Genomic DNA, 13524 nt, shown 5'->3' with positions numbered 1-13524 from the left:
AAATTACAAAGAATTGGAAAAATAACTATTAATTAGTTATTTTTCCAATTTAATAATCTATTAAAGATCTCGCGGGCCGGATAGAAACTTTTCGCCAGCCGTAGCTGGCCCGCGGGCCGGGGGTTGTCCGCCGTTGATCTAGTCTGCTCATGATTCACATAATTAGGGGAGGGCGGCCGAATATCTAGCAGGCGGCTAACAGCCCACAACCGCTCCGGGATATAAAGTCGGACTCTTTACGCGTGTGTCGCTTCTACCAGCTAAACCGGGTGAGGTTGGTGCTCTGTAAACCGCATGTGACAATGCCTATATAATCTGGCTAATTGGAAACTGACCCGGTTTCGACACTCCTTCCGCCACCGAATCATTCGAATATACAATAGCAATCTTATCGTTTTTTTCACATGTAGTATAGAAATTTGTAAAAGATACATAATGCAGTTATAATAAAATATTAATTTTAATTAATGCAAAGTACGTTAAAATATGAAAATTTATATTTTATAAAATACAAGGGAAGGTCATTGGAAGGTGGAATCGGCGCTTCCATCGCTTCCAATGACGGCACGCCACTGGAAGGTACTGTACTGTACATCTAGGCTATTTGATCCTTTTAATAAACGGGGATGTAAGCCAGCTCAAGATGTGTATTTGGTGGCTTATAGGCCTAACTATTAATCCAGTTCAGATTTAAAAAAAAAAAAAAAAAACACAAGGAAAAGCTTGGGCATTTTCAAGTATGTATGGTGTTCGGGTCAGTAAAAAAAAGTATGAGTTTGCAAACAAGTACAGTCAAACCTGTTTTTATGCGCTCTTTTTATGTGCGATTTTTATTTGTGCGATTTTTTAGTGCGAATTTTTAATTTGTGCGATTTTTTTAATGCGAATTTTTAATTTGTGCGGTATAGTTGGCGACTAGTCTCGTGCGATTCGTCATGTCTTACGTTGACTTATTATAGCTAAATAAACTTATTATAGCATAAATGCACTTATTATAGTAATATTATTGCATGAATATGCGAAAAATGAAATAATTTACTTTTTAAGTCAACAAAACACCACCTGGACAAAAATATGTAAAACAGACGATAGACCAGACGATGCAGTCAAGTGCTGACATCTGTTGTCAATAAATTCTATTTCGTACGGTTTTGAGTTATTCTCTATGTGAGACTTTTTTTATGCGGTCCCTGTTGACCGCATAAAAAAAATATTTTTTAATTGTGTCGCGAAAACTATTATTTACAGCCATTCGTGAAGTTTCGTGAGATTTTTTTTAATGCGTTTTTTTTAATGCGGTCCCTATCCCCCGCATAAAAACAGGTTTGACTGTATTTGTCTCTCTGCGAGGCATTTCCTGCAAAGAGATTGCAAACATTGCAAATCATACTTCTCACAATAAAACTGTCATATCGAACCCGGATGATCGAGAAAAAACAATTCTCAACCAAATTGACCCAAAGAAACAATGGAAAATATTCATGACCACATTGACAGCTTTCCAACAAGAGAATTTCATTTCAGCCAGAAAGACAATGTTGAAAGAAAGTATTTGCTTGCTGATCTAAATATAACTAAAATGCATCATCTGTATCTGAAAAAGGACCCAGAATCTCCCGTTTCATGTGATTTCTTCTTCCGGTATTTCAAGATGAATTTCAACCTCTTATTAAATCACCCTAAGTCGGATAAATCACGAAAGTGCGACAATCTTGAAAAAAGACTTCGCTTCCCGGCCATTTCTGAGGAGAGAAGCAAGAAGTTGGATGTCATGAAGAAACTACTACATCGAGCTAAGGTGTAGTCATTCTTTGACAACACCAAATGACAAGAAAGCATTAGCTGAAGGAAATCATGACGTTGAAATGATGTGTTTTGATTATCAACAAAATATGTCATTGCCCAAAGTGACATCGGGTGACGAATTTTGCAAGAGACGGTATTGATTCTATAACCTCAGTGTCTTATCAGAGAAGTCTTTTATGTTTACGATGAATCGATAGAAAAAAGTCACCCAACAAATCATTCGGTTCCTTACACCATTAAATTACCTTCTTTCTTAGTGAAGATATCAAGGTATTGTATAAGTAATTGTGTGCCGAGGAATAAAAATCACGCGTTTAACGTAGTAACTTACCTATTTTACGCAGTGAAAAGCGGGCATTGTTGACTATTTGAAACTTTTTAAGAAAACTTTACATGATAAGGGAAAGGTTTTAATACCAAATACAAAATTTTCACTTATGAAAGGCCCAAATTGACAAAGGAAACATTTACACAGAGTTACACTGGCCACGTCTAAAACGGCGAGGATGTTTATTCCCTAAGATGGGACCTCTTTGAGACTAAAGAAGCATCTGCTAGCATACAACTACTCCCTACCACTCAAGGCCAAATACAAAGACGTTGTGAAACATGTCTGCAGTACACCGCATAAAACGAAATGTGGTTCTAAATGAATTTTGACACATCTGACTCATCCGTTATATTATACGGATCTATTTGAAACTTAATAACTCCTGTGCTTTTTGTCGAAAATTTCTGAAGTTTTGCAGGGAGATATGTGAATTAGGGGATTGATGCTATTAAATTTTGGTGATTAAAGATCAAGAAGTGGGGAGATAAAGGAGTGGCGTGTATCTTTAGGATCACAATTAAGCATTCGAGAGGTGTGTGAAAGCAACGTGGTCTGAGAGGAAGTTTGTAATATCGACCTTTGAGACGAAAAATAAATTAATCATGAATCACGAGATCTTAAATACGGCCCACGTGTGGATCTGGCGGCCATTGTTTATGATGCAGAAGTCGACGGTTTGCGACCAGTTTTTATTTTAATTATACGGTTTTTACATATTTTATTCATTGTTTTTGTGTTTTAATTTATTATTAGTACATTAGTCGTTACTAAAATTGATTCGGATTTCGAACGGTTCAGTCCAAACGGCTTTCTGGAATGAATTAAATTCGAAGTACGAGACACTGTGGCCGTTGGCCACATTATTGTATTTATAATTCTATAATTCTATAAATTTAAGTTATGCTTAAGGTTTCCTTTGTCTCTCCCCCTTTCCTGTTGACTAAGAAAAAGACTTCCTTCTTAATTGCTTTACTATCTGGTTGGGAGTGATGCCTCCGACAAGAAAAACAATGTTATAAAAAGCAGAGTAATAAAAAAAAGGGGGAGAAGAAGAGAGAAAAGTCAGGGAGAAGGATCTGGGCTCTCGACGGGAAAGGTCAAGAGGGAAACGAGCTCTGAATTGAAACGAAAAGGTTGAAAAGTGAAACTCGACGATGGAGGTCGAGGAGAAGAAGCCATCCGGTCCGTTAAAGGAAGCCAAGAACTTCCTACTGGACTGTCAATTTTATTGGACGGATTCGACACCGACGATATTGAGGAAAGTGGATTATCGACGAAGTGAACGGGAGAGATTTATTAAAAGAGAGAAAAAAGAGCCAAGAAAAGCCTCGACGATAGGAGTAAATGATCAGAGACAACAGTAACCCCGTCCAGTATCACGGAGCATCGAGAGTAAAACCCGGGTATTTCCACCTTCCTCCTATTCTATCCTTGTATCATTCCTTTCCTTCCTTCTTACAGTGTGTAAGTAGGTCAAGTATAGATATAGGCACTTATAATAATAATCGAGTTGTTCTATGTATACCGAATTTTGTATCCTCGCCGCCTACATGTTGGGATCCAATGTATAAAGAACCTGGTAAAATATTAGCGAATTAAAGAATAGTTTGTAAATTTAACAAGGAAGTGTTTGTTAATCTTCGTTTTGTTCGCGAAAAACGAAACTATTAACTTTTCATTCGCTGGCGGTTATCACAACACTACTGTATACAGTATGTACAGGAATATCCAGGTGACATGAACCTATAGAGCAATTCAAATGAAGAAACGTATCAAATGCTTCTCCATACAAATAACTCATTTTCACGAAAACAGAGGAAACAAGTAAATACACAAAAGTGGGAAAGATCATTTCAAAAGACACTCATGCCTGTGAAAAAGTAACAATTCAGTTTATTCAAAGCCTGTTTGTTCAACTGTTTGATAAGATTATGAATGAAAACCGATAAACTTCCTACAATAGAAACTTTGGGCAAAGAGAGAAATCAATTTCTTAGATAAAACTCGCCAATATCTTGAAAACTGTTAGGTTTAATTTAAGAAAATGTGAGAATTTAAAAAAATCTCTCTTGTTCTGTAAATCAAAAACTACCGTTTTTCACGATAACTCAAGGTTAATTAATATACTGTATACTAAGAGACTTTTATTTAGGTATTCCTTTTACATTTTTGAATTACAACATTATTAGTATAACTGATAATATAAAGATGGATTTTGAAATAAACTTACTTCGCTATTATACGAATAAAACTATTCAAAGTACAAGCACCAGAAAACAAAATAAGATAAGAATTAACTGCTTTAGATACAATATAAACACATGGTATAGTGTCATCTTACAAACAGTGTGGTTGGATTTTTAGATATGAATATAAACAAATTAATCTGATTCTGAGCAGTTTTGAAGATTTTATTTTTTGTTAGTAAAAATAACATTAATTTTGTATAGGGGTGTTCCCTGGAACCACTGTTGGTGCTCTAGGGAAAAATTCCTGCCTTCACCCCTCTTGATGCCTTAGTTTTGAGTTATAATCAGTCAATGTTCTCTTGTGTTTTTGGGTGGAAGATAGACAATTATAATCTATAATAAAAGGTTTGTATTTTGAACTTTAAGAAATTAAACTAAAATTTCTTACAGAACAAATTTACATCATTGTCATTGATATAATGTAGACCTTTAAATATTTAAAGTATTTTTAGCATAAACTAATATGGAGGAACCTAATGATGGCCTTTAAAAACAGCTAAAAGTTATTGATTTTAAAGTAAAAATAAAATATTTAATATCTAAGATTATATTATGTATAAATGAGATCATTTGTGTAGGAGTAGATTTTTTTATATATTACTGTACGTAAGCAAGTGATTAATTTTGTCTTGTTCTGTAAGAAATTTTAGTTTAATATCTATTTTATACAACTATCAATAAACAAATGATAATAAATAATAAGTATTTAACTATATCTTTATATAAAGCGCATTTAACATAACTACAATAAACTCACTTGATGTCTATAATTGAACCAAGTATTGGAGCCAGCCACAAGAAGAGCCCATAATTTTCCACCCTCGGGGACAGAAGATGCGAAACTTCTTACTTCTTCGGGTGTCAAAGAAACAACGACTTTAATCAATAGAATAAAGAACAGAGATCGCATCATTTTTCTTTTGTTCTCAAAAGAATAACTCTACTAATCATAATGTACAATCGGTTTATATATAAGTTGTTTAAGTAGATAAAATCATTGGTCAAGAGCCTACAGCCAATAACATTTTGTTATTAATCAATATTTACCTCAGATGAATTAGTTTCTCATGTGATTATGAGCAGGCAAATTATCAGTTATAAGTCATGCTATATTTAACACAATTGTATCAATCACATGTTGAGTAGGAAGAGTAAACAAATAAAAATATTCTATACAAGATCTTGTATAGAAGATTTTTATCTACAAATTTCTTATAAGCTAAATATAAAAGGTCAAATATATTTTTCTATCGAATGATCGGCAATACAAGGAACAATACTTAGGAATCGAATAAAACTATTAGGGAGAATGTAAAATGACGATTGTTATAACGGGTCTGTGTAACTTGATCTGAATGTCAAGTCAAAGGTGGAAATTCCTACATACTTTCGTTTGTCTGACAAGTGAGAGAGAGTCTTTGAGTAGTTGTCATTCCAGTCAGTTGTATCCGAGAGTGAATAAAATTAATTGTTAATTAACTACGTGTTTTTATGTGAAACAATGTCGAAAACAAAATCGATATAAAATTGGCGACGAGGATTAAAATAGAGACTTGCCAGTGAAAATTACAATTCGAGATAAAAAGCCAGAAATGTCGAACCCAGGAACATCAACCAGTGGAGTTCGTTTCGAACCATTCAAGATGGACAGCCAGTGGAAAACTTACAAGGGCTGCTTTAATTTTTGCTTGAAGGTAAACCAGATTGAAAATGTCCAATATAAGTGTGCTTTATTTTTTACTGTGTGCAGTGAAACTCTATATGAACTTGTAGTGACACTCATAGCCCCGAAAGAAACGACACAAGCTAACTTCAATGAAGTACTTAACGCTCTTGATAGCCATTTAACCCGAAACCTAGTGAAATCGTCGAATCGTTTAAATTTAACCAGAGGTTGCAGAAACCAAGAGAGAGTATCGACGACTGTGTCGCAGAACTACGGAAAATTGCAATGAATTGCAACTTCGGTGCCTCGCCAGAGCGTATGTTAAGAGAAAGGCTAGTGGCTGGTTCAAGGGATAAAGTAATACAACACGTGTTATTGGCATAAACGGACACTACTTATAAAACCATTTTGATGCAGCATTGGCAGCAGAGGCAGCATCTAAGCTGGCTAACATATAAAGATGTTAGCCAGCTTGAGTCAGACGGAAACAACACCGAAGTGTATAACTTAAAGGCAGTCCGGACTACAAAAGAAAGAATCAGCCGGCCATATTACGCTGTTTTCGGTGCACCGGAAGTCTTAACCCGAATAATTGCCGATTTGCTCAGGTAATTTGTAAATTCTGCGGAAACAAGGGGCACATAGTGAGAAGAAAAGCATGTATCACGAAACAAACGAGTGGACGAAGAAAAATTCCAAATCAGGGAAGAAACAAAATTGGGGCACAACGGAAAAAGGTATCCAGTCGGAGAGCCAAAGTACACCGAATTGAGAAACAAAAATTTGGCATTGAATCAGGTAAAGGAATATACATCTCTATTCAAAATACGTGGAAGTAGGATAACACCCTTAAAAATTTTATTCAATATTGAAAATATACGAGTCATAATGGAAATTGCTTCTGGGGCTGGATACACCACAGTGAGCGAACGGACCTTAAAAGAAATTAAAATCCAGACAAATCGAGACAAATTAGAACCGGAAGAAGTCAAATTACAGACATGGGCGGATCAGAATCTGGAGGTAGTGGGCACTACAATGGTGAGGGTACAATTTAAAGGAAAAGTTATGAATCTGCCATTGTTAGTGATTAAAGGAAATGGACCAGGACTTGTTGGAAGAAATTGGTTTGAACCATTAGGAATCAGGATAGCATGATGCAGACGATCCGATACAAGAATTCCAGCATTTATTCAATAATTCAGAAATGGGTCTATTTAGAGGCGAGGCAGTCAGTTTAGCGATAAATAAAGAAACTAAACCTATTTTTATGCGGTGCTAGACAGGTTCCTTTTGCATTGAGAACAAAGGTAGAACAAGAATTGAATTGACTTCATCAGTTAGGAGTTATAGAACCAGTTAGAACTTCTAAGCGGGCTACTCCTGTGGTACCCGTTGCAAAACCAGATGGAAGTTTACGTTTATGTGGAGATTACCGCTGCACTGTAAACAGAGAGGCAATAAAAGTAGATATATACCCATTGCCGGCCATTAACGATATACTTGCTTCGAAATCTGGTGAAAGGTATTTGCCAAGCTTGATTTCAAGGAGGCTTACTTCTAATTTCCCGTGGACCAGGAATCATCTGAGATACTGACTATCAACACATGCAAGTGTTTATATAGATCAAAAAGATTACCATTTGAAGTGAGTAGTTGTCCAGTTATTTGCCAGAGAGAGATGGAAAAAATCATATGAGGTATTCCAGGGACAATTGTGATGATAGCTGATATACTTGTCATGGGACTCAATGAAGAAGCCATACATCAAAAGTTGAGGAAAATTCTTAACCGGATTTCAGAAGCTGTACTAAAACTGAACGAAAGCAAATGCCTATTCAAGACAAATCAACCTAAATTTTTAGGATATTTGATAGATGCTCAGGGCATTCGACCCACACCGGATAAAATTGCAGCGATCCAACAGGTTCAGGCAGGGCCGGAGCATCGCATAGACCAGTGGTTCTTAACCTTTTTATACTCGCGGCCCACCAAATATTTCATAATTTTTTGTAACCCCCATTTTTTAAATAATAATTTATATTTGTTAAATTATCTATAATAAATTGATATTTTTATTATTGCTTAATTTTTTTATATAATAAATGTAAATCATAACTTTATTATATTCTGAAGGAAATTTTGCATAATTTAGCGGCCCCAAGGCAAACTTCTTATGGATCCCAGGGGGCCGCGGCCCCCTGTTAAGAATCACTGGCATAGACGAATGAGACAAATGTCTAGGGCTCGGTTTCTTTATTTATTGTTTTATATTTTTTGTGTGCTCTATTTCTTGTGGGAGAGGGAGGGGGTCCGGTGATAAGAAAATGTCTAGGGCTCCAAAGTAGGTTAATCCGGTCTGCCAGTTGGGCACAATTTAAAAGGTGGCAATTTCTAGTGATTTTGAAATAACTCGATGCCAATTCAAACGAAGGACTTTATTACAGAGATAAAATAGTTTACAGTAACAATTCAATTGTTACGACGTTTCTTGGTAATTACATTTATATTATTCACCAATTAATCTTCATACGGAAACGATAAATTTAGAAATTCTCGAATTGATCCAACACCAAGCTTTGCCACAGAATATCTTGTAGAAATCCTAAATTAATTTGAATTCTTCTGCGACTGTGTTGCTTCCGGGTTTAATTCGATTAGGTCAGAATCTGTTTTATGTAAATCACAATTCTATGGAATTCTCCAAATTCATCTTCATTAAACTTTACGATCCTGGAAGCGTTAATATGACGAAGTAAGCAATGCATACAATTCCAAGAAACACGATTTAAAAAGTCCAAATTCGAGAAATAACACATCTCAGGAGACAAATTTAAGCACCAACAAATTCAAGAGAGTCCAAATTCGAGTACAGACACGATTCCGGAGTCAAATCCCAGGGTAGACATTATTCAGGAGAGTCCAAATTCGTGTGTAGACACGATTCAGAAGTCAAATTCTAGGGTAGACATAATTCGAGAGTCCAATTTGGAAAAATGGTAATTCATTAGAAGATAATAATAAGACACAGCCGGGACGAAGTCAAAATCGGGAAGTCATAATCGAAATTAATATTGACGCAATCGAGATGTCAAAATCAGAAGAGGAATTCGAGTCATCGATGATTTTCACAAAGGACTACTGTATATCCAAATGTGAATGGAGAACCAATACTTTAATTTTTACTTATAAATTTAAGAAAATAGAGACGAAAATCTCTAAATTTCTTCCGAATTCTGTGAAAATAAAAAGAAAATAATCAAGATTTTCTAATAAAATATTCAACATGAATATTTATTTAATTAATTAATTTAATATTTAATTAATTTTTACATTAATAACTTTATTTCTTTCTAACTTATATCAAATATGTCATTGTTAATTCGATTATTTTAGCATGTTCTCGTCCTCGTAATCACGTAAGATTACTGGATAATTTAATTTCTACAATTATTTATACTATTGCTTTCTCTGTGTCTCCAGACACAGAGAAAGCAATAGTATAAATGATTGTAGAAATGATAAATGATTTCCTGTTGTCCGCCATTAATTGCGTGTTAGTATGAAATCGTGTTAATTTATAATCTGAGACCGTAAAATTTCCTAAGTGTTTGGTGTAAAACACAATAAAGTTGCCATAGACACTTACCCAAAGCCAACTCGGCCCAAATCCAGCAAATAATTTATAGCAAATTATAGAGCAGATCTTATTCTCGATGGAAAGATGGAAACCAAGAGATCCTCACTCGAACTGAACGTACTCGCATTCTCCACCTTTGGCCATTTTACACACTCTCTGCACGGATCTAAATGTAGAAAATCAAGTATAATTATTCATGGAAAACGTCTAACTCGATTTGAATTTCATTAAAAGATATTGCGGCGCTATGTCGAGGTTCCGCCGTATTTCTATCGATTAGCCTACAATGAGTGATAATGAAATCTACTAATTCCTTGGTTCGGTGATGTTTAGAATTCAATTTTTCATTGAAAATAGCTTAATTTTTCAATTTTATCTTAACTTTTCATTACATTAGTAATGGCAAGGGCGTGGCAGACGAATACACCGCCAATTTTCGATACAGCGCCGTACAACACGGCAAAGTTATGCGATTCTCAAACATTTCTAACTCGAATTTGTATTCAGATTTTAATACTATAAACATTTTTGGTGTAATCGATACTTGTGCTGAGCACCGCACTCGATTTACTGCCAATTTCAGAACAGGCTAAATCGCGTACAAAATCTCACCTCTTAACGGGTTTCCACATGCTCTTAAAGAACGACCCGACCTTCTTCAATGTATTTCTATCCCGATATTCACGGCCAGGATTATCTTGCACGCAATCTTCGTGCTCTGCCGGGTCTTCGTTTCGTGGAGCAACCGCGCTCTCTCTATTGTCCACTTCTTCATCCTCCACATCCTCGACCAATCTCTCACTAAATAAGAAAAAAAGAACTTGTAATACAATAAATATATAATCTTGAAATTGAATTACGAAACTTTAACCATGAATATTTAAAAAATGTTAAAGAGAAATTATAGCACTTGGAAAACATTCGATTTAATGCCATTCGCACAAAGTAACGAAGTTTGATTATATATACGAGTATGCGCCGCTTACATACGAATCCAACAAGATCGTGATGGAGGATTACAACGGAACCAAAAAATTGGCAGCATTTCTACGTTTAGATGTGAGTAGATACACAACTACCTATTATCACTGCGTTACGTATGGCTAACGTGTACGTAAAGCCCTACACAAATGAAACTATATAAAATTTGCATAACTACACTCTATGATGATTCCTTTACGCCGTGTATCTCAGAACGTTAAGCAGCTCGTACCCGTTTTATGTTATAATATACATAACTTTATTATGTACAGTACAAACAGTAATGTAATTTACCTGTTAAAACGTTGGCAAGCCGTCTGACAGATTGGTCGAACCCTCATCAAAACTTGTCTATAAGCAGGCTTGATGTTATTTTCAAAAACGTCCAAACCTTCGAAAGCACCCGTCGACGGTTCGAACTGCTTCAAGAAGCCTTTCTTCATCTTGCTGCCTCGAAATTTAAAATCATCCAAATTGTGTGGACTGACGAATCTTCTCACATCCACATGTTTATCCGATCCCTCCCTAAATATACAAAGACAATAACTATTTAATTCTACTCTCAAACTAGAGTTTAGATCCTGGTGCTTTTAAATTTATTCGCGACAGGGGATCAGCCTTTTACGAATTGTAGCTTAAGACTCGACTAGTTTAAATCTTTTTTCTGTTCTTTTAATACAACGCATATTAAAATTTAAAAAGTTATAGTTTATATTTATTAAACGGAATTCGGATTAAAATTTTAGTAAATTTCGTCATATTCCGTACCAGAGTTAGACACGATCTGTAATATAAAAGAGGCCCGATTACTCGTTCAAATAACTGTATATTGAAAAGCCCTAAGCTATGCCTTATAAAGCCCCGTATTACAGGAAGACACAAAAATCGTAAAGTCTACTTCAGGTATAAACCAGAGTCGGAATCTTTACATTTCATTTAATTAGGCCTAATTATATATTGTAGATGAAAGTTTTTCTATAAAGCTTTTAATCTCTAAAACGAATTTCTTATCCGAATAAATAATAATAAAATGTAAAAAGTCTCATACCCAGGAGGATGGGGCAGGGATCGATACTCTCCACCATCAAAAAACATCTTCGAATCGCTTTCCAAAACGCACTCTTCGTAACAAGAACAAAACGCAACAACAACAAGTTCAATTGTTGGATTCGTTTGTTACGCGTTAAACCGAGAAGAAGGGAATTTTTATCAACAATTTTTGATTTTTTTTTAAATTATAATTTCAAATTCTCACGCGTGTATAACGACGATTAAAAAGACACACCGGTGTGGGGCTAGGAGTTAGAATAGGGCCGGTTCGATAAATGCACGTGGTGGTGCTTACTCACGTGAAATACGAACACGTAAATATAAGCATTTCGCGTTAACCAAGACCAGAAATATAAAACGAAATTCAAGCAAATACGTGGCGAAAATACAAGAACAACTCCATATTTTTACCGTAATATCGGGAGAGATGATTATTTAATGGCACTTAAATTATCATTTCTAGAAACGATTGTATATAATTATAAAAGAAAGGTGAACTGCGCGTGCATTGTAACGTGGACCCGATGAATCACACCCGCCGAATAACTATTTAGTCGGCAACTTCAATATTAATTAATTAAACTGATGCTTAATGTCACCAGGAAAGTCGTGCTATAATTCCGTTAGTTTTTATGTGCTTAATTGTCGGAACGTAGTGACGACTAATACTTGACTTCGTGCATTCCTTGTCCGCAGAATAACTCTGGAATGAGTTGTCCGATCTTGATGAAATTTTCTACGACGACTCAGCATCACTCAAGGATGAAATGATTAAAATTTCAACTTTCAAAAATGATCCGTTTTTGTAGAACTGGATATAGGTGTTTTTTTCAGTATGGATCATTTTTGAGAGTTTAAATTTTAATCAGTTCATCCTTGAGTGATGCTGAGTCGTCGTGGAAAATTTCATCAAGATCGGACAACTCATTCTAGAGTTATTTTGTTGACAAGGAATGCATGAAGTCAAGTGTTAGTCGCTTCCTGCACGCACGTGTAGAAGCGCCATCTGGTGGTCGGAAAATATGACAAGCATTAAAACGGTAATTTTGAAAGGTAAACGTTGTCGCTAACTGGACACACAACAAATATAAAGAATCTTTATAGAATAATAAGTTTAAAAAAGTATTCTTTTTAAAACATGAAACAGCAGCAGTCAATATTGATGGCTTTACGATCCATTCTCTCCTTCGTCTTCTTATCGTTAGTACGAAATTTCGATCTCTAAATGGAGAAGCTGCACAGAGATTCCAGATTGAGATGAAGTCGCTCAAATTCATCGTCATTGATGAAATGTCAATGATTGGTGCAAGAATGCTTTACATGATCGAGAGAAGATTGAGAGAGATAAACCCCGAGAAAGATGAGCCTTTTGGTGGATTCTTTATCTATTTGTTTGGTGATTTTCGTCAGCTTCCTCCTGTTAAAGATACTCCTCTCTACTCGAGTGTTTTTACGATGTAATGTCCCAACAAGGTAGATTCGCATTTGATTCTTTTGAGAAGTTCATTGAACTTAGTAATTCTCATAGACAAAATAGCGCAGATAGTTCCTTCACAGATGTCTTACAACATCTAGCTTCGGGTGATTTCTCTGATACAGATCTGAACATTCTGACGACAAGAAATCGAGCCTATTTGTCCAGAAATGAACTCGATCAGTTCCAAACGGCAGTAGAGCTATATCCAACAAACGAGCAAGTTAAACAAAGCAATGAAGACTACTTGCAGTCAACTGGATGCCCTTTTGCTTATATAGCAGGGGTGGGCAAGCAAGAGTTCAGTGGGAGCCGAAATGTAGGTTT

At 35.5% G+C, this 13524-nt stretch overlaps 1 protein-coding gene across 1 annotated transcript in view; it reads right to left on the bottom strand.

Moving 5' to 3' along the window:
- LOC136987175 (legumain-like) overlaps nucleotides 1-5326 on the bottom strand; it is a 30696-nt gene extending 25370 nt beyond the window's left edge. Inside the window, exon 1 of the mRNA XM_067284864.1 lies at nucleotides 5144-5326. Coding sequence (XP_067140965.1) covers nucleotides 5144-5299 — 156 coding nt within the window. The 5' untranslated portion in view covers nucleotides 5300-5326. The remainder of the gene's footprint in view (nucleotides 1-5143) is intronic.
- Between the last annotated feature and the right edge of the window lie 8198 nt (nucleotides 5327-13524).

Source organism: Centruroides vittatus, unplaced genomic scaffold, assembly GCF_030686945.1.
Source record: "Centruroides vittatus isolate TY-2023 unplaced genomic scaffold, ASM3068694v2 scaffold_1478, whole genome shotgun sequence".
Taxonomy (NCBI): domain Eukaryota; kingdom Metazoa; phylum Arthropoda; class Arachnida; order Scorpiones; family Buthidae; genus Centruroides; species Centruroides vittatus.
The sequence above is the reverse complement of the archived record's forward strand: the minus strand, read 5'-3'. Positions and strand labels throughout refer to the sequence as shown.